The sequence below is a fragment of the Chaetura pelagica genome, unplaced genomic scaffold (genome assembly GCF_000747805.2).
Source record: "Chaetura pelagica isolate M959 unplaced genomic scaffold, ChaPel_1.0 scaffold13, whole genome shotgun sequence".
NCBI classification, from domain to species: domain Eukaryota; kingdom Metazoa; phylum Chordata; class Aves; order Apodiformes; family Apodidae; genus Chaetura; species Chaetura pelagica.
In genome coordinates this window covers 1364302-1386507 of record NW_009954543.1, presented here as the reverse complement: position 1 = coordinate 1386507, position 22206 = coordinate 1364302, and the positions used below count along the sequence as shown (strand labels likewise).

The window sequence follows — 22206 nt, the reverse complement described above, 5'->3', positions numbered from 1 at the left end:
TTTAACAATTGTGTACTCTGTACAGTAGCTGTATGTAAAGTTACTGCAGGAAGGTGCATTCATGTCATTTTAGCTGACTAACAGAAATAGTTGTTTCCATATCTCCTTGTTTCAAGCAGATTTATGTATTTTAAATGGGGGAGAAAACAGTAGAAACAGTAATATTTTAGAAATAGTGAATAAAACACTTCAGTTAGTGGGTGGATGTGAATTATGTCATGAAGACTGTCAGATTATTAGAAGTAGTACCTAATGGAATTATAAGCATTTTCATATTATTACAACTTTATTAATAGGTAGGCCCATCTTCATAAATACAAAAGTCATGTTACATATACTTCTCAACTGCAGAAACACAGTGTCATACCTGTATAAACATGGAATTTGTGAAATACAGCCTTTGCCATATTTAAGATGAGACATTAACTGTATGTGAAGGTCAGACCTAATGTTTCATGTCACAAATTGCTGAACAGCACGGGGAAGAAGAAACTTACCTCATGGCAAAGTAATAGATACACAGTGAGAGGGATTTGATATTCAAACCTTCATTTGTGGTTCTAGCTAGTGAGCAGTGACAAAATGTTAAACTCTAAATACTTTACTGCTTTGAAAGATTTTGTTCAAATGCTAGTTATGGTGGAGATTTGTTCAGAAAAGGTTTTTCGATTAAACCTGATTTTTTTTCCACTTGGATTTTTAATCATAGCTATGGTATCTCTCCACTTAATCTGTGAATATATTAGTTAACTTTCTTACTGAAGTGCCATAGTTGGTCATTTGCTCTTAACGGACAAAAATAATGTTATTTTTCAAATGTATGCATTTACTGTGTAGCAGATTGGTAGAAACAATAGTTAAGAGAGCCTATGTTGCTTTCTCCATGTTCATACGGTTAGTGTCTATAAAAAAGCAATATTACCTGTATGAAATCTGGATATCACCTGAGCTGGAAATGCTATTTTCTCTGTGCTTCATTTTCTCTCTTAAGAAGTGCCTAACAACGCTCGCCTCTTCAGAGATCTGCTTGCTTGCCCACTGTGGTTCTTAACACCAACAAAATGTATTCCAGAGGTTTATTCTTCTTCTGTTTTTTTCACTACTTATTCTGTGCTTCTTTTTTACAAAATATGTTATTGAAGTTAGACTGTGTAAAATTTTGCTGCTTGGCTTATTTCAAGCAGTTCCATTCCTCAGTGTCCACGGTTACAGACCCCTAGCTCAAACATTTTACTTGCCACTGAGCTTTTGTCACCAAATTTACATGCACTAGAAGTACCCTAATGTAGCAATTTCGTTTTGCTGCGCTTATGGGGTGAAACATACTTGAGAAAGGCCCCTGTTTCCTGCAGCATGTGGTTACTGCTGCCTGTGTATCGTCTCAGAGGTAGATGTCGTTTCTTTCTTTAGGGAAAGCACCATTGAGGAACATTATGATGAAATGCAGCTTTATAAATACATCCTTTTGATTCTTTTTTTTTTTCTCTAAAAAGTAATGAAGTTAGGACCTTGAGCAATTGAATGTTAATCTTGTATTTAATTACACTTGCAATTTTGCTTTGTGCCTTGCTCCACAAGAGGGCAGTGAAGTCTAAGATAAAATATGTCATCTGCTCCTAACACATTCACACAATGCTATTTTTAATGGAGCTATGAACTTCCCCCTACCCCATGAACTGGAAGCAATGTAACCTTTTTTCCCTCTTAGTAGTGTGCTAGTTTCAGAAGATGGTATTTCAGAGAAAGAATTTAGTAAATGGATTGCCATCTAGAGAAAGAGAGTGTCTAACAGTGCCAAAGAATTTTAATAAAACTTAAACCACTGTTGGTTTTATGCCTGCCTACATTGGAAGTTATTTTACTAGAGTCAAATAGAGTAAGAAGCAATAATACATGAGGAGCTAATGTTGTGCTCTCAGTATGAGAGCAGAAGCAGATGGCTAAAATTCAAGCTCTGAAGGACATATTTAAGATTTACAGGATCATTAGATATTCTTGCTTGGTCCTGTGTTTATTCTCAATACTGTGTGAGGACCCTTTTCCTCATCATAGGAGAACAGTGATAACCTAGTTAATTTTACTTTCCTTTCCTTTCCTTTCCTTTCCTTTCCTTTCCTTTCCTTTCCTTTCCTTTCCTTTCCTTTCCTTTCCTTTCCTTTCCTTTCCTTTCCTTTCCTTTCCTTTCCTTTCCTTTCCTTTCCTTTCCTTTCCTTTCCTTTCCTTTCCTTTCCTTTCCTTTCCTTTCCTTTCCTTTCCTTTCCTTTCCTTTCCTTTCCTTTCCTTTCCTTTCCTTTCCTTTCCTTTCCTTTCCTTTCCTTTCCTTTCCTTTCCTTTCCTTTCCTTTCCTTTCCTTTCCTTTCCTTTCCTTTCCTTTCCTTTCCTTTCCTTTCCTTTCCTTTCCTTTCCTTTCCTTTCCTTTCCTTTCCTTTCCTTTCCTTTCCTTTCCTTTCCTTTCCTTTCCTTTCCTTTCCTTTCCTTTCCTTTCCTTTCCTTTCCTTTCCTTTCCTTTCCTTTCCTTTCCTTTCCTTTCCTTTCCTTTCCTTTCCTTTCCTTTCCTTTCCTTTCCTTTCCTTTCCTTTCCTTTCCTTTCCTTTCCTTTCCTTTCCTTTCCTTTCCTTTCCTTTCCTTTCCTTTCCTTTCCTTTCCTTTCCTTTCCTTTCCTTTCCTTTCCTTTCCTTTCCTTTCCTTTCCTTTCCTTTCCTTTCCTTTCCTTTCCTTTCCTTTCCTTTCCTTTCCTTTCCTTTCCTTTCCTTTCCTTTCCTTTCCTTTCCTTTCCTTTCCTTTCCTTTCCTTTCCTTTCCTTTCCTTTCCTTTCCTTTCCTTTCCTTTCCTTTCCTTTCCTTTCCTTTCCTTTCCTTTCCTTTCCTTTCCTTTCCTTTCCTTTCCTTTCCTTTCCTTTCCTTTCCTTTCCTTTCCTTTCCTTTCCTTTCCTTTCCTTTCCTTTCCTTTCCTTTCCTTTCCTTTCCTTTCCTTTCCTTTCCTTTCCTTTCCTTTCCTTTCCTTTCCTTTCCTTTCCTTTCCTTTCCTTTCCTTTCCTTTCCTTTCCTTTCCTTTCCTTTCCTTTCCTTTCCTTTCCTTTCCTTTCCTTTCCTTTCCTTTCCTTTCCTTTCCTTTCCTTTCCTTTCCTTTCCTTTCCTTTCCTTTCCTTTCCTTTCCTTTCCTTTCCTTTCCTTTCCTTTCCTTTCCTTTCCTTTCCTTTCCTTTCCTTTCCTTTCCTTTCCTTTCCTTTCCTTTCCTTTCCTTTCCTTTCCTTTCCTTTCCTTTCCTTTCCTTTCCTTTCCTTTCCTTTCCTTTCCTTTCCTTTCCTTTCCTTTCCTTTCCTTTCCTTTCCTTTCCTTTCCTTTCCTTTCCTTTCCTTTCCTTTCCTTTCCTTTCCTTTCCTTTCCTTTCCTTTCCTTTCCTTTCCTTTCCTTTCCTTTCCTTTCCTTTCCTTTCCTTTCCTTTCCTTTCCTTTCCTTTCCTTTCCTTTCCTTTCCTTTCCTTTCCTTTCCTTTCCTTTCCTTTCCTTTCCTTTCCTTTCCTTTCCTTTCCTTTCCTTTCCTTTCCTTTCCTTTCCTTTCCTTTCCTTTCCTTTCCTTTCCTTTCCTTTCCTTTCCTTTCCTTTCCTTTCCTTTCCTTTCCTTTCCTTTCCTTTCCTTTCCTTTCCTTTCCTTTCCTTTCCTTTCCTTTCCTTTCCTTTCCTTTCCTTTCCTTTCCTTTCCTTTCCTTTCCTTTCCTTTCCTTTCCTTTCCTTTCCTTTCCTTTCCTTTCCTTTCCTTTCCTTTCCTTTCCTTTCCTTTCCTTTCCTTTCCTTTCCTTTCCTTTCCTTTCCTTTCCTTTCCTTTCCTTTCCTTTCCTTTCCTTTCCTTTCCTTTCCTTTCCTTTCCTTTCCTTTCCTTTCCTTTCCTTTCCTTTCCTTTCCTTTCCTTTCCTTTCCTTTCCTTTCCTTTCCTTTCCTTTCCTTTCCTTTCCTTTCCTTTCCTTTCCTTTCCTTTCCTTTCCTTTCCTTTCCTTTCCTTTCCTTTCCTTTCCTTTCCTTTCCTTTCCTTTCCTTTCCTTTCCTTTCCTTTCCTTTCCTTTCCTTTCCTTTCCTTTCCTTTCCTTTCCTTTCCTTTCCTTTCCTTTCCTTTCCTTTCCTTTCCTTTCCTTTCCTTTCCTTTCCTTTCCTTTCCTTTCCTTTCCTTTCCTTTCCTTTCCTTTCCTTTCCTTTCCTTTCCTTTCCTTTCCTTTCCTTTCCTTTCCTTTCCTTTCCTTTCCTTTCCTTTCCTTTCCTTTCCTTTCCTTTCCTTTCCTTTCCTTTCCTTTCCTTTCCTTTCCTTTCCTTTCCTTTCCTTTCCTTTCCTTTCCTTTCCTTTCCTTTCCTTTCCTTTCCTTTCCTTTCCTTTCCTTTCCTTTCCTTTCCTTTCCTTTCCTTTCCTTTCCTTTCCTTTCCTTTCCTTTCCTTTCCTTTCCTTTCCTTTCCTTTCCTTTCCTTTCCTTTCCTTTCCTTTCCTTTCCTTTCCTTTCCTTTCCTTTCCTTTCCTTTCCTTTCCTTTCCTTTCCTTTCCTTTCCTTTCCTTTCCTTTCCTTTCCTTTCCTTTCCTTTCCTTTCCTTTCCTTTCCTTTCCTTTCCTTTCCTTTCCTTTCCTTTCCTTTCCTTTCCTTTCCTTTCCTTTCCTTTCCTTTCCTTTCCTTTCCTTTCCTTTCCTTTCCTTTCCTTTCCTTTCCTTTCCTTTCCTTTCCTTTCCTTTCCTTTCCTTTCCTTTCCTTTCCTTTCCTTTCCTTTCCTTTCCTTTCCTTTCCTTTCCTTTCCTTTCCTTTCCTTTCCTTTCCTTTCCTTTCCTTTCCTTTCCTTTCCTTTCCTTTCCTTTCCTTTCCTTTCCTTTCCTTTCCTTTCCTTTCCTTTCCTTTCCTTTCCTTTCCTTTCCTTTCCTTTCCTTTCCTTTCCTTTCCTTTCCTTTCCTTTCCTTTCCTTTCCTTTCCTTTCCTTTCCTTTCCTTTCCTTTCCTTTCCTTTCCTTTCCTTTCCTTTCCTTTCCTTTCCTTTCCTTTCCTTTCCTTTCCTTTCCTTTCCTTTCCTTTCCTTTCCTTTCCTTTCCTTTCCTTTCCTTTCCTTTCCTTTCCTTTCCTTTCCTTTCCTTTCCTTTCCTTTCCTTTCCTTTCCTTTCCTTTCCTTTCCTTTCCTTTCCTTTCCTTTCCTTTCCTTTCCTTTCCTTTCCTTTCCTTTCCTTTCCTTTCCTTTCCTTTCCTTTCCTTTCCTTTCCTTTCCTTTCCTTTCCTTTCCTTTCCTTTCCTTTCCTTTCCTTTCCTTTCCTTTCCTTTCCTTTCCTTTCCTTTCCTTTCCTTTCCTTTCCTTTCCTTTCCTTTCCTTTCCTTTCCTTTCCTTTCCTTTCCTTTCCTTTCCTTTCCTTTCCTTTCCTTTCCTTTCCTTTCCTTTCCTTTCCTTTCCTTTCCTTTCCTTTCCTTTCCTTTCCTTTCCTTTCCTTTCCTTTCCTTTCCTTTCCTTTCCTTTCCTTTCCTTTCCTTTCCTTTCCTTTCCTTTCCTTTCCTTTCCTTTCCTTTCCTTTCCTTTCCTTTCCTTTCCTTTCCTTTCCTTTCCTTTCCTTTCCTTTCCTTTCCTTTCCTTTCCTTTCCTTTCCTTTCCTTTCCTTTCCTTTCCTTTCCTTTCCTTTCCTTTCCTTTCCTTTCCTTTCCTTTCCTTTCCTTTCCTTTCCTTTCCTTTCCTTTCCTTTCCTTTCCTTTCCTTTCCTTTCCTTTCCTTTCCTTTCCTTTCCTTTCCTTTCCTTTCCTTTCCTTTCCTTTCCTTTCCTTTCCTTTCCTTTCCTTTCCTTTCCTTTCCTTTCCTTTCCTTTCCTTTCCTTTCCTTTCCTTTCCTTTCCTTTCCTTTCCTTTCCTTTCCTTTCCTTTCCTTTCCTTTCCTTTCCTTTCCTTTCCTTTCCTTTCCTTTCCTTTCCTTTCCTTTCCTTTCCTTTCCTTTCCTTTCCTTTCCTTTCCTTTCCTTTCCTTTCCTTTCCTTTCCTTTCCTTTCCTTTCCTTTCCTTTCCTTTCCTTTCCTTTCCTTTCCTTTCCTTTCCTTTCCTTTCCTTTCCTTTCCTTTCCTTTCCTTTCCTTTCCTTTCCTTTCCTTTCCTTTCCTTTCCTTTCCTTTCCTTTCCTTTCCTTTCCTTTCCTTTCCTTTCCTTTCCTTTCCTTTCCTTTCCTTTCCTTTCCTTTCCTTTCCTTTCCTTTCCTTTCCTTTCCTTTCCTTTCCTTTCCTTTCCTTTCCTTTCCTTTCCTTTCCTTTCCTTTCCTTTCCTTTCCTTTCCTTTCCTTTCCTTTCCTTTCCTTTCCTTTCCTTTCCTTTCCTTTCCTTTCCTTTCCTTTCCTTTCCTTTCCTTTCCTTTCCTTTCCTTTCCTTTCCTTTCCTTTCCTTTCCTTTCCTTTCCTTTCCTTTCCTTTCCTTTCCTTTCCTTTCCTTTCCTTTCCTTTCCTTTCCTTTCCTTTCCTTTCCTTTCCTTTCCTTTCCTTTCCTTTCCTTTCCTTTCCTTTCCTTTCCTTTCCTTTCCTTTCCTTTCCTTTCCTTTCCTTTCCTTTCCTTTCCTTTCCTTTCCTTTCCTTTCCTTTCCTTTCCTTTCCTTTCCTTTCCTTTCCTTTCCTTTCCTTTCCTTTCCTTTCCTTTCCTTTCCTTTCCTTTCCTTTCCTTTCCTTTCCTTTCCTTTCCTTTCCTTTCCTTTCCTTTCCTTTCCTTTCCTTTCCTTTCCTTTCCTTTCCTTTCCTTTCCTTTCCTTTCCTTTCCTTTCCTTTCCTTTCCTTTCCTTTCCTTTCCTTTCCTTTCCTTTCCTTTCCTTTCCTTTCCTTTCCTTTCCTTTCCTTTCCTTTCCTTTCCTTTCCTTTCCTTTCCTTTCCTTTCCTTTCCTTTCCTTTCCTTTCCTTTCCTTTCCTTTCCTTTCCTTTCCTTTCCTTTCCTTTCCTTTCCTTTCCTTTCCTTTCCTTTCCTTTCCTTTCCTTTCCTTTCCTTTCCTTTCCTTTCCTTTCCTTTCCTTTCCTTTCCTTTCCTTTCCTTTCCTTTCCTTTCCTTTCCTTTCCTTTCCTTTCCTTTCCTTTCCTTTCCTTTCCTTTCCTTTCCTTTCCTTTCCTTTCCTTTCCTTTCCTTTCCTTTCCTTTCCTTTCCTTTCCTTTCCTTTCCTTTCCTTTCCTTTCCTTTCCTTTCCTTTCCTTTCCTTTCTTTATGTAATGGTGTGTAGGGGTTTTTTTACTTACTGCCAAGTAATCTGACATTCAGGAACTGCTTCCACCCTAGGGGTTTCCTCTTATCCCTTGAGTAAAAGCAGCTTTTACCCCACAGATCAGGAATATTAGCCTCCTGATCAGCTGATGTTTTCTGTGCTTTAGCTTTGTTAGCTAGGGTCAAGCTTTTTGAAACAAAATGTCAGTGTTTCTCTATTTCAGGATACTGGTAATGGAGCTATATCCAGTAACACAGATACTGTTCAATAAGATAATTAGCTGTGGTCAAGCAGGAAAAATGAGCCCAGGAATAATGCTGTCGAATTCTGAGTTCATTCCCTTTCTTGATAACAGCCAGTTCAAGTTTACTTATTTCACATAACAGTTTTTGTGCTTGTTTTTCCTCATTGTATGTGTTCGGTGTTGGAGGAAGCTGAACTCAAGCATTTCCACTCAGATATGACGATTGCGAGGGATTTAGACAGCTGCCCAAAATACCATCTATGCAGCAAAGATGTAATTCACCAAACATCTTCCCAGAGTAAGGAACTGATGAGGCTGGAAGGGTCATTCTTCTGTTTACAGGGCTTACAGATTTTCTTTTCATAGTGCTGCCCACCGTGGAATCAAAGAGGAGGACTGAAATGTGAATCTGTTTCACAAGTACACTCTTCCTTCCTTGATATACAGGAACTCCAGATGCACGGGAACAGGCTGAAGCAGTTCTTTTGTCTCCCTGTTTTCTAATTCTTTCTCTGAAGATTACCCTGGCTGTAAGCCAGAACTGACCTTAAACTGTGTATGGGACTTGAACCCTAAACAATAGTAGTATTTAAATTCAGCAACCTAAAAGTGGCCAGAATGGTGTATGGGATTGTATACTAAGTTCATCATACAGAAAACTCACTACTGAAAGTGGGAGTTAGAAGTGGGAAATAGATTTCTGTTCTGTATCAACTGCCTTTTTTAGTTTTAGAAATCCCACTAATAGGCACTCATTAATATATTGGAATGAGGGGATAAAAATTTTATCTTCTGCATTTTTAATTAACAAAAAAAATAGATACCCTCTGTCTAAAATTTAAAGAATACCAGAGGTATATTTTTCTAAAATTACATTACTTTTAATTTTATAAAAATGCAACTCAATTCAGGCAAGTATGTAAGTGTCTTTGTATTTCCAATTAAGTCAAATTCATATGCAACCCTGTTCTGCATTTATGGGATCTGTTGTTTATATGTGAACAGAATTTCTGTTTGGTTTAGGTAATGTTAGCTGAGCTAAAAGGAAAAGATGAAGTATACGCAGTGAAAGTCTTGAAGAAAGATGTCATACTTCAAGATGATGATGTAGACTGTACAATGACAGAAAAGAGAATTCTGGCATTAGCACGGAAACATCCATACCTAACACAACTTTACTGCTGCTTCCAGACAAAGGTAAGTCACATGAACCTTTTACCAGTTTGTGCCCAAAGAACAATATTCCCTATATCCAGAATAAAATACAGCAATGTAAAAAGTACAGCAATATTTTGAAAATGTTTCTGAGAAGCTTTTGGCATTTCAGTAGTCTTGGACAGGAGTACTGGCTGCTGTTAATAGTGTGTATACTGTTACCTTGCAAGTACCAGGAGATGGCAGTAAATGAGTTTAAAAATAATTTAAAAAAACCACATGCATAAACCACAAAAAATCTACTGAGGTGTCATTTTCTGGATTTCTTCTGTACGTGAATAGGGTGTATCATTTGTTGAATTAAGTATAAATGTTTTTAACATCCAGTATTCAGAGTAACAATTCTAAAATGATTTTTTCAGAAATTAGATTATGGCAGAACACTCCTCTTTTCAGTTTTCTTGCACTATGCAGAATACAAAATGATCAAAATAGAAAGAAAATAGATATACTGCTTATCAAATAATGCTAATGCCACCCGTGTCCTGAGAACCAGGGAGAAGGAAAGGCAAAGGGAGCTGATAATGAGAGCCTGTTCCCATGGCGTGTTCTTTGTTGGTAATTTTTCATACAGAATTCCTCTTCATAGCATGTGCTTTGGATTTGCTGCTTAAGCGTAAGTGAAAGTTTGGATGTTGTAGCTGACTCTAGGTTTTCTGAATCCAGTCAGTCTAAATGCTTGAAACCAGTTGTGTTCACAGAATATTTCTGAGTTTCATTTTTAGCCTCTTATTTCTCTGTTGCCGTTCAACTGAGCTGGCAGTTTTCACCTCATTGTCCAGGAAGCTTTATGGACAAAAAAAACCCCACAAGGTGAATCTGTCTTTCAGGTAGAACAGCAATCTCAGTTGTATTTACAGAACCATCCTTTATTTTTAAAGTGCTCAGTAAAATGTTTTTTATTTCAAAGCACTACAGTTAGAATTTTTGCCTAGTGAGTTAGATATGACACTCACTTAAATAGGATGAGTTTTTGACTTGTAGGAAGTAAGTTTAGATGTTAGTATATATGTATATGTTTGGGAATTTTTTTCTTTCAGTAAGACACTACGTTTGAGTATTTGAGTCAATCTAATGGAAAATTTTGACAGATTAAATTAGTAAATACATTAGTAGATTTAACAAAATTAATAATTACTAATGGTTTATATGAGTGTATATGTATGCATGTGTAAATATGTACATGTTCACATATTATAACCAAAATGGGGGGGACATAAATGAGAAATTGCAATAATTATGTGTGGAGAATTAAAGAAAAGCAGTGACTAAAAGATCTTGCAGCAAAGTTGTCAGGAAGGGTAAACAGAACAGTGGGAAAACAGTAGGAAAACAGCCTGTAGGATTAAGTTTATTCTGTGTTCGGTAGTGTGAGGGATAACAGTGTCAAACTGAAAGCAGGTAGATTTGGATTAGCTATTAGGAAGAAATTCTTTACTGTGAAGATGGTGAGACACTGTCACAGGTTGCCCAGGGAACTTGTGGAGGCCCCCTTCCTGAAAGTGTTCAAGGCCAGGTTGGATGGGTCTTGGAGCAACCTCATGTAGTGGGAGGTGTCCTTGCCCCACCCCCGCCAGAGGGGCTGGAAGAAGATGATCGTTAAGATCCATTCCAACTAAAATCTATGTTTCTATTTTAAGATCTATAACTAGAACTGAGCATATTGTTTCAGATTTAAATTGTGACAAAAAGATTGTACTGGAATGAGGGATAAAATCTGTGAACTGAGCAGGACCTTTGGGACTAAGGCAAACAATACTCCCTGAAATGTAAATAAATGTATCAGCAGCCTGATGTGAATTATGTGGCAGAACATCAGCTTTACATTAAATTAATTATTACAGAAGCTTCTCTTCTGTGTTCCTGGAGGTTTTTTTCCATTTGTATGACCAGGTGACCTGCCTGGCAGATGAGGGAAAGGCTGTGGACGTTGTCTATAAGGACTTCAGTAAAGCCTTTGGCACTGTCTTCTGCCACATTCTCCCTGAGAAGCTGGTGGCACATGGCAGTCAGGTGCACTTTGAGTTGGTAAAAAATTGGCTGGACAGCAGGGTCCAGAAAGTTGTAATGAACAGTTAAATCCAGTTGGTGGCCAGTCACCAGTGGTGTCCTGCAGGGCTCAGATTTGGGACCAGGGGACCAGTCTTATTCAATATCTTTATGAGTTATCCAGATGAGGGGCTTGAGTGCTTCCTCAGTAAGTTTGCAGACAACACCAAACTGAATTGGAGGGTTGATCTGCCTGAGTGTAGGAAGGCTCTGCAGAGGCACCTGGACAGGCTAATCAATGGCCAAGGCCAATTGTATGAGATTCAACAAGGCCAAGTGCAGGGTCCTGCAGTTCAGTCACAACAACCCCAGGCAAGTCTACAGGCTGGGGCAGAGTAGCTGGAAAGCTGCCCATAAGAAAGGGACCCTGGGAGTGCTGGTTGACAGCCAGATGAACATGAGCCAGCAGTGTTCCCAGGTGGCCAAGAAGGCCAACAGCATCCTGGCCTGCATCAGTAATAGTTTGGCCAGCAGGAGTAGGGATTGTCCCCCTGTACTTGGCTCTGGTGAGTCTTCACCTCAAGTACTGTGTGCATTTCTGGGCCCTTCACTACAAGAAGGACATTGAAGTGATGGAGTATGTCCAGAGAAGAGCAACCAAGCTGGTGAAGGGGCTAAAGAACAAGTCCTATACGGAGAAGTTAAGGGAACTGGAATTGTTTAGTCTAGAGAAGAGGATGCTGAGGGGAGACTTTATTGCTCTCTACCAACTACCTGAAAGGAGGTGGATGTTTGCCTCTTCTCCCAAGTAAATAATGACAGGACTAGAGAAAATGTCTTGAAGTTGCACCAGGATAGGTTTAGACTGGATATTAGGAAGAATTTCTCTATTAAAAGAGGTATCAGGCTCTGCAATGGGCTGCCCAGGCAGGTGGTTGAGTCACCACCATCATACTGGAGGTATTCCAAAAACATGTAAATGTGGCACTTCAAGACATGCTCTAGTGGTCATGGTGGTTTTTTTCTGGGTTGACAGTTGAACACTCTGATCTTAGAGGTTATTTCCAACCACGATGATTCTGTGATTCTGTGTGGTTTCAAGTCTGTTCTCCCCTTCTTTTTTCTCATCCTTTCTGCCTTCCTCCCTGCTCTCCAAAGCTGTTCATCAAAGTAAGATATACAAAGTTCATCTCACCATATTCTGTCTTCCCACATCTCTTGTCAACAAAGAAACTGTAATTTCTGCCTTTGCTTAAGTCACAGGAACTGATAGTTAGGTAATTTATAGTTACAAGCCAGAGGCGAGTGGGACTTACCAGACAACCAAAACTACACCTAGTGATACCCAATCAAATGAAAAGCCCAAAATTGAAAAATTGAAGGGTTTTTGTTTGGGTTTTTTTTAGAAGAGCCTATGAACAATTGGCAAAGAACTCTTTATAAAGAAACAAAAAAAAACAAAACACGTGTAAAAGCAAAAGCAGTGCATCTACTAAAGCTATAATTTTTTTATGAATGACAACAAATTAAAATATACTAAGTAAATTAATCACTGAATTATTTACTTAGGTTCAGTGGGGGGAAAAAGGTAGAAAAACTTGCTCAAACAAACATGGTCTGTGGTTAAAATGACTTTACTGACACAAAGGCTATTGTACAACAGAGCTTAAAATGTGTTTAACAGTAGTGTCTAGTCACTTATGCTCCAATTGTATGCCATGCCGTGGCAGCTGTATTTTGCAGAACTGGTCCCTGAAGTGATCATGTTGGAATTAAATTTTACATTTCAAGTGGAGCATATTTGTCATATACACCCTGACTTAATGGGAAGATTGACTCAGTATTCATTGTAAAAGCACTCAGAGTGACTTTATATAATGAAATTACTTTCTTTGTTCCTTTTCCACAAAAATGTAAATGTATGAGTTTGACTTTATGTATTGCACTGTTTTCCTTCAGTAATAAAGTAAAAGACACTGCAGGAAAATTGCCTAATATGCTTTCTACAGTAAGTATGCTTCAGTATTATTATTATTTTTTTACATGGAGCAGCCTTTTCATCTCTATCATTTACTAAATAATACTACTATTATCACAACAAATAAGGGATCGTATTTTAAATTATCTTGGAATCCAGAAATCATGCCAAATAATGGCTATGTGGTTTTAGCCCTATATATCTGAATTTACTTTCAGCAGTTGCATCTAACTTCCTTCTTTTAAAGGAATTTTCTGGAGACATGGTGTTTTTCATGTTCCTGCTTAATCCAAAGGCTAGCTTTGATCAAACCAGTTGGTTTTAAGCCTATCCAAAAACAAGCCTCACAAAAAAAATCAGCATTCTATATTAAAATTATATATATCCAAATATTGCACTTCAGGGATTGTTTTGTGGTCTTCTGTGGTGACCTGGAATTCCAGAGAGCTGGGTTCTGTTCCAGAGCTTGGGATACAGCGTGCAAAGATGGTATGTGGTGTTCTGCAGTACTTTGGAGTATGAACTCATCCAACCAGTCCTAGAAATTAGAAAGAATGTAAAATCTATGGGCAGGACCTCAGCCGACGTATGTTTTTATTATGGAAGGAGCTCAGGTATTTTCATGTAGCATCTCTTATAAAACCATGTCACAGTTGTATAGTACTTTTCAACACTCCTTTTCTGTGGCAGCATGTCCATCCTTATTTTGCCAGAAGATGGTCAATGCATCTATCAATGTATTCCGAGGTTTGAGTCCTGTTTGCATGTGGTTTGTCAGCTGGGATATAAATGAAGAATACTGCATTCTGCATTTGGCACTCCCATAGCGAAACTTGCCCAAGGCGTAGCGTACAGGGTACAACATTTTTGTAATAACTGACCTTTGCTTATCATCTTTGATGTTTTTAGGATTTTGTTGTGTCTTTTATTGCGAAAATGTTTGGGTTTTTTTCAGAACTACTACTGTTAAATTCTTATTTCACTCTTCCTTCCGTCCTCTCTTTCTCTTCTTCCATCTGCTAGTTCCTTGTGTTTTCAGTAAGAAGTGTCTTACCTGAAGATAGTTCACTGTCAGGTAATCAACCTGATTCCACTCTCTGGTGTCCTCTAAAACCTCATACCACGCTTTAGAGATTGACCTTGGAACAGTATCAACACTAGACTTTGTTGATAGTGCATGTCAGGTGGCTGGCAAAGGGAGTCTAAATATTTCTAGAGCTATTTTCTCTGAAGACATTCTTATATTTATGATACTTAGTTCACAGTTGGAAGTTTCAGAACTGTGAAAATTAATGTCTTTTATTAATGGAAGGTTGAGATTCTGCAAAATAAAGGTGTAACTGGCTTCACGTTATTCCTGCTATACCCCTGTCAGCCTTCTTCATAGTACTTAACATTTTCTAGACCTCTACCCTGTAAGATGCATACACATATATGTGCACACCCTATAATTTATAATGAATTATCCTAAGAAATACTTTTGAAAGAAAATGCTGGGTTTGTTGTTTGGTTGGTTTTTTAAAAATTAAGACAGCAAAGACTAGAGTGCTACTGCTTTTAACATCTACCATTTGCTCTTTTATCAAACCTGGTGAAACTAGATCAATTTGGAATAGTGCTCTCCTCTTTTCAGAGTACTATACTCAACAAAATTGCTTTGTATACAGACATAATAGAGAGTACTGTTAGCACAATGTTAAATTAGTTTCAGGAGAATCACTATAGTATGTGACCAAAGCTGTCTTCGGTAATGTAAAGGCAAGTCTTATTTCTCTTACATGCATTTGTACAAAGTGGTAAATGTCTTCTGCAGTGCTAGCTCAGGACCTCATTTCAGGTATACAGTGCAAATTAACTTGACTGGCTGCTGTAACATTTATTTGGGACTAATCAGAGCTTATAATCCATTTTATCTGGTATTCTTGTACTTCCGTTGCTAAGCAGCTAAAGCCATTATGCAGATATTGCTATAAGGATGCAATCAGTTTAACACAAGTTTGCATTGCCTTTTATTACTGATTAGTGTCAAATTAGAACTTTTTAGAGCCCAATTTTGCTCATTATTATTCCTGCTTCAGTAAATTTGTACGTGTGAGACAATTAGCCCCTGTATTTTTAGCTACTTCAGTGCTAAAATATTTTAATAAAAGTTAAATATAAAATCACTGACAAAGATTTCTTAATGGCAAGTCTTAATTGTGGTAAAAAAGGGTAGAATAAAATGGTAAGCATAGAGCAATATTGTTTATACTGTTTATATTATGGTACCTTTTGGTCTACATTCATACATATTTATATTCAAGCATTATTTTAATATTTTATTTAACTGTATTTTATATCTGTATATACACAGAATGTGTGCAATAGTAGCTATTTTTAAATTCCAGTTGATTTCTACAGACAGTTTCTATCATAAGAAATTTAAATGAACTGATATTGACTTATTCTTCAGAATCTTGCCTGAAGCACCAGAAGTTAGGGTGTTATCTGGTGATGTGTCATATATCATACAGTCAGTAAGTCATATAAGTACATGAAATTTTGGCAGAATCAAGTTTTTCAGAAATCTATGGACTATGTATGTTAAATTTAGATTTCCTGTTGACTTCTACACAGTATGAATACATTGACCATGATCATTGTCTTGTCTAAAAGTAGACACCATGGTTGAGAATAGTTGGAATGGTGAAGCTGATAATTAGATACTGTAATCATTGTCTCTCACACACACAAGCCCCTGTTTCCAGCATGATGACCCAGTTTTGGGAAACTTGCTATTATGCTGCTCAGTTATTGCTAGCTGCTCTTGAAGGATTATTAAAGCCTGGTTAGCTCACTGAAGAGTCATTGTTCACATTAGTCCTTCTAGTGTTAAACTTCAAGTCAGGCTATCAGTGCAGCTAGGCTCATCAAGGGCCCATAGGAGAAATTATTCCTCCAGCATCAATCAGAAGAGTCTAAATGCTTCTCTTTCAGACTGGAAAGACTTTTATTTTGTGATGTAGCACCCAAACTAAACAGGACTCTTTCACACCCTCTCAAAGCTAGCACTTGTTCCTAGTTTGCATGTATACAAGTGAGTGCTGCAGCTGCAGCTCCATGGATTGCTTTGCTGTCACCAACTGAGACCTCGACAACCCCAGGAATAGTCCCGAGTCAGCATCTGTGGCCAGAATTCACTGTGACTGCCATCATTAAATAGGTGAGGGCAAGCTGGAGTTTGTGTTGATTTTATTTACTTTGGTCCTCATGTCAGCTTATTAGGGTTTTACAGTTAACTATGCCAGTAGTTCACTGTGTCAGAAACATCTTAGTGTAGCCAAGCGTAAAATTCAACTTCATTATTTTAATCCTGATGTGATTGTGTGCAGACAGGAGGTTTTTAGGATAACAGGTGGAGCTAAGGGTCTTTTAGGTACTCTTTTCATATCCAGAGTAGCTGGAACTGCATATTGCACACCTTTCCTCCTGGGAAAAATGTGTTTCTCTAGTTGAGGCATGTTTGAGAGGAGGAATTTTCAGAGTATTTACCAGATGCTTTGCCAGTAACTTTCCTGGCAAGTCTGTCTGTCTTGTACACCATGCTTTACCAAAGACCAGAGGAGGCAGGAATATTGTCATCCAAACAGGGCAAAGGGGGTAGCAGACTTCAAAGGGAACTGGAGTACACTCGTCACATACTGACAAAATCTCTGTGTCAGCTTTGCACTATGGCTTTGTTAACATGCTGGTTAGTTCTTCATCAGTGTCAGCTTTGCACTATGGCTTTGTTAACATCATGCTGGTTAGTTCTTCATCTGGCATTCTTAGTGTCACAACTTCTGTGGGTATGGAATACTGTTCTGCATCCAGCAGGATAACTGAACAATGCTGCTTTATATGAAATCCTACAGGTTAAGGCTGAGTTGTTACTTTCAGTTTAGTTTCATCTTCGGACACTTGGGAAAGATAAGGGCAATCTGCCTCGTGACATCAGCCCTTGGAAGAAGTGTGCAGGATCTGTCACCCTGCAGACATGTGGTGTGACCTTCCATTCTGTCCATCCTCTGTACCCAGGCCTCACTTCCATCCTCAAACCTGGTGTAGGATCTCCTTTTGGACAGAAGAGACCTGAGTACATGACCTGCCTGAACCACTGGCCCTTTGTCCTAGCACTCCTATGTTTTATAGCTGTAAAGCACCATTCACAGTTTTCCTCTAATGGGTTCAATATAAAAATGAATTTGTAAAACTCTATCTTTAATATAAGTGGAAATGTGATGCTCAGATGGGTAGCTATCAGGATGCCTCATTTATACTAGTTAACTGTTTTTTAAAAAAAGCCTTTTTTTTAACCCAAGTGACTGTGGCACAATATTTAATACTGTGTTTGTTAGGTGTTGCTCTTACAAGTAAACAGCTAGTGCACCCCAAAGGAAGCATCAGGAAAAAGGAAACTTCATATAAAATGTGATTCTTCTAGAGGTTCTTTTCTAAATGCAGGAAATTACTCTTTGGAATACATTGGGGCATTCTAACACAACTTTTTTTTTTTTTTTTTTTTTTTAACAACAGTGAGCTTAGTAAAAGATAATTGTACACAAGAGAATTTCACCATGGGAAAGAAGTGGCATTTACAAAACATTTAGTAAAATTTTCATTGCTATTTTTAGCATGTACACAGAGTAATTTTAGTTTAAGCACAACATGTCACTATGTATGAGGTAGGCCAAAATTGAGTAGGGTATAACTTATATTACATTTTATTCCTTCTTTTCAAAGCCACACCACCAGATTATTTTTACACTGTTAACGGGGTGTGAGTAGATTTTAGGGAATCCACTTCATGCCATTTTCTCTCCCTTGTGAGTGAGTACTCTTAGCAGAAACAGATGCACATTTTGGTGGCAGCAGGGTTTACTCTTGCATAATTACTGTGGGCTAAGACTAGTAATGCCCTGCCTATAGACCCACGGTTGTGTGTGGGGAAGCATGTGGAGAGCTTCTTTGTGTTCCCTCACAAGGTGAGCGTGAGGCCATTCTGTAAGCTGAGAAGTGTTCAGTGCATTGTTAATCTCTGTAAAAAAGATGACAAGGAAGGCAATCCATAATGTCAACTCAGCAGTTAAGAGAAGTGGCTGCAAGGAGGAGAGCAAGTGGTGTGTCATTTCTGGCCCATGAGTGAACAGTGCCACTATGCCAGGGGTGAAGTGCTATATAAAGAGTATATACAACTTCCACTAACAGTAAGAAATGGTAAATGTAGACCTATAAAAGGTGTCTAGGTAAACTGTATCTCATCATTAGTACTTTCTATTCTTTTCTGCTAAACTGATCAGTCATTAAAAAGAAATTGTTTAGAGCCAAGGAAACCTGAATAATAAAGACTCCTTCCATGTCCTGGCTGTGCTTATTAATACAGGAGTTCATAAGAATGCAAGGAGTGTTTAGCAGTTGGGAGTTCATGGCAGTGAACATTAGGTTTTGGACTCTGCTATTTCATCCGACAGCAAATGGCTATGAACTACTGTGAAACATTTTCCATTCTCCACTTTCCCTGTCTAAAAATATGCATAGTCACCTGTAAATGAGACTGAAAAGAGGGAAAGGGCTGTGCATTTTAGTTAATCGGAATCTACTTACTATGAAACATTATTACTGGAGCATGGGTTAATTTATGTTGTGATCTCAGAGTATATTCTACTAACATGTCTATTACGTTATCGAACTAGACTAAAATAGTGTTCTAAATTACTACATCACATTGGGTGTACTAATCTATCTTTTCCTGCATCACACAGTGTATTTAATAATTGTAAATCTCTTTCTCATGCACAGTGACTCTCAGTGTGTGAGGTTAGCTTTGTTGCAATGAGACCACTAGGTCCTCTAAGGATTAATGAAATTTTAATGGAATGGTATGGTATGATCATCCAATGATGCTACTTGAAATCATTTAAATAGTAGTAATAGCTCCTCTGGGGAAAAAAAGATCTCTTAAGGGTAGCATATTTTATGGGAACTGAATGTTAATGGAAGGCACTCTGAAGGTTTACTACTTTACTTGTGTATGGAATAATGCAAGCTAGTAGTAATTTTGCATATTTCCATAGACTAGTTTTTTAAGTTGTGACCTAGACAGGCCACCTGATTTTATTCTTCATCCATCCAAGCAAGGCCCAGTTATTCTTTCTTTCAGAACATGTTTACCTTGCCAAGTACACAGGAAGGAAAATTGTCTTTTTAGTTACATAACTTTCCATTCAGCCAATAAAAGGATGAAAGGGATCCATTTTGTAAGCTTCTATAAATAAGTTTTTCCAAGAAGCTTCACAGAATCACACAACGTAAGTAAATTCAAATACTCTAACCTGTAAGTAGTTTCTCAAAAAAGCTATTTTCTCATATCTGTCTTCAGAAACAGTGTTAAAGTAGTCATGCAAAATTCTGCCCCTTAAAAGTGCTTCCTGAATTGTAGAAAAAAACTAAGCCCTGAAGATAAGACACATTGTTTTCTTCTGTGCTGCTTTACTCATTTTAGAGGGTTTGGATGCCTTAAATGATGGCAGAATTTTGGACAGTGTTTCCTGTTGTCTGACTAATTTATACTTCTGAATTGCCAGGGTTTTCAGCTGTGTGAAGCGTATGCTTTGCCAAAAATTAATCATGTTCTGGAAACAGGAAAGTATGGAAAATGAAGGAGATAAAATTAATGCTTTTAAAGGTCACTGTTGCATTTATAGAACTACAGAAATCCAGGCAGTGAGGAAAGGTGTATGAATAATGACTTTCAATAAGTATTGAAAAAGCCTGGCTCAGGTAGCTCATGTTTATCATATGGAACAAAACAAAGCAGTGTGTGGTGCTTATGCAGATCAGTGGATATTTGTAAAGAGATTAATTTTCAGGAAGGGTCATGAAAATGTGTTAAATAGAGAACATTACATGTAGACTAAGGATTTTGCATGTGTTTGTCAGCTTCCATTAATTCTGTGTACTCATGTAATTTTTCTCTTGAAATGTGAATTGTTAACCTCTTGCTAGATTCCTTTCATCCTCTTTTGAAAGCTAATTTGTATAAAGGTCCAAAGAAAAGGCAAATCCAGGCTCTGATCTCATCAGGACAGGATAAGACATACTAATATAAGAACAGCCAACAGCTTGTTTGGCCCAGTATTCTGTCTCTAGCAGTGCCAAAGCAGATGCCTGGGAATACTGTAGGTACAGGATAAAGCTTACAATTATCTTTTTCTAGAATACTATCCCAGTATCAAGAGGTTGATGACTTGGACATTTCCTGAGCCAAAGATCGTGGGTTTGCATGTAACTGTTTAGAAATGTAAATGTTGGGGGACATTGTGTTCTGTTCTCCACCCTGGAGTGGATAAATCCTCTTAATACCGTATCTGCAAACAGACAACCCTAGAGTGGAGTATAAATATTTATACCACTTTTTAAAATTATATTTCTGAAAGTAGATTCCATGCCATTAAAAATCTCCAGACTGATGTAGCTGCACTGTTTCTCCATTATCTTCTACAGCAGTGAAATAGTGTATCTGATCACCAGCAACAAAACAAGGGGAGACCTTATTGATGCCTGCAAGTATCTAAGGGGTGGGTGCAAGGAAGATGAAGCCAGGCTCTTTTCAGTAGTTCCCAGTGATAGGACCAGGGGCAATGGGCACAAGCTGGATCATAGGAAGTTCCATTTAAATATGAAGAAAAACTTCTTTACTAAGGTGATAAAGCACCAGAACAGACTGCCCAGGGAGGTTTTGAAGTCCTCTTCTCTGGAGATATTCAAAACCCACCTGGGTACAGTCTTGTGTGATGTGCTCCAGGTTATCCTGCTTTAGCAGGGGAGTTTGACTAGATCATCTCTAGAAGTCCCTCCCAACTCTAACAGTTCTGTGATTCTGTGAAAAAATATTGATGTTGCTAAGATAGAGAAAAGCAGAATTCCCTACAGGTGTTTAGATATGTGTTTTCATAATGTATTGTTATGCACACATTAGCTTTAAAAAGAATAGCTGCTGTAAACAATACATAATAAATTTGACAGAGCAGTTCTCAAGTAACATTTTCCATGACTGAGAGCTAAGGTACTGAAAGAAAGAGGTGAGTGTTACAGTATCTTGTGCTTTCCCATCAGGAACATAAGCAGTGAACCACAGCTGGCAATGTTATGCCAGAGCCAAAAGGGCATAATGCATAATGCATTAGACTTAATTAAGAAGCCTGCCAAAGAGTGATGCCATCCTCTTTCAGATTTTTGGTCTGCAATGTTCTTTTGTTGAATTTCTGAAGTAGAAGTAAAGGTTATTTTAAGCTTAATTCAGCCACTTTTTAACACATTTAACTGAGCATTTTTTAAAGAAAACATAGAAAACTCTTTCAGAAATGAAGGATAAGCCATGTTAGATATATTGATGAGTATAAGCTGTGGATTCATTTATGGCCCCATCCAGTAGGAGCACAAGTTCTAAAAGAGAAGTTAATTAGGTTCTGTGAACATCCATGGAATCTCCCTTCTTGTTTTTTTTAGAGAATCAAAGAGTAAAACTGAAATAAGGCATAAGCAGGAAAAGGAATGTCTTCAGAGGTTTAGAATTCCCTATAGCCCTGTCATGTATTTAACTCCTGGATGGTCCTCTTTGCTTCCATTCAGGTGTGAGAAACTTGGTGGTCATGTTGCTGAGGTCTCATTCATACAGGCTTGTGGCACAAGTTCACTTTGTGCATTGTATCTAGAAACATCCCCTTTATTCTTGCAGTGTTGAAGAGCAATGGCAGCTGCTGTATTGCAGCAGCACAGGAAAGGAAGCTTGCAGAGTTTTTCTAGCATAACAAGAATCGGGAAGATCATTTCTAATGAGATTTCTGGATCAGGAACGAGGGAGTTTTAGATAGGAATCTGAATTTAAAGAGGCTTAAACTCACAAAACCTCCGAACTTTTGGAAATTTGCCATGAATCTGTGGGAAAAGTTAGGAAAGAATTGTTGCTGAGTGATATGCCCAAGGAGATTAACTGCTTTCCACAGCGCAGTTCAATGTGGTATTATTATATAAAACACTCGAAGTGGTTCAAATATCCCTTAGGCTAACATGTAATCTCAGCCACATGTGTAACCCAATATCTGAGTATTGTTTCACTTTGCTTTTTAACTGTATTTAGACAGATCATTTGGGTCTAAGAAGCCATAGGCAACTCCCTAGAACCTAAAATATCACCAAGTTCAGGATTTGATATGCAATACAGACTTCATTAAAATTTGTTAACCATTATCTGATTGCACAGCTAACATCATTTTGCAAATAGCATTGACAGAAAAGAGGTTTATTTACTGACCTTGTCCAGAGAAAAGTAATGTTTTATCCATTAGTAGTATGTTGTTTTTAAAGTTGTTTACGTTCTTTGAGGAAATGTGGAAGCTACTGCTTGAAGAGGTTAGAGGACATAGGAGTTTATGGGTTCTTTTTGAAAATACTCTTGAAGCAAATGCTGAATTACATTATTAAAGTAACAGGCAGCAGAGGGAACAGAGAACATTGTGTCTTGGCAAACTGAATTTACTGTGTTATATTTGAACAAAGAAATCTAAACTATGAAAAAGAAGTTCCCAGATTTTATCATGAT

At 38.1% G+C, this 22206-nt stretch overlaps 1 protein-coding gene across 1 annotated transcript in view; it reads left to right on the top strand.

The window, feature by feature from the left end:
- The window catches only part of PRKCE (protein kinase C, epsilon), a 292873-nt gene that overhangs the window by 188136 nt on the left and 82531 nt on the right, over positions 1-22206 (top strand). Inside the window, exons 7-8 of the mRNA XM_010004962.1 lie at positions 7853-7935; positions 8429-8602. Of these exons, the coding sequence (XP_010003264.1) occupies positions 7853-7935; positions 8429-8602 (257 nt within the window). The remainder of the gene's footprint in view (positions 1-7852; positions 7936-8428; positions 8603-22206) is intronic.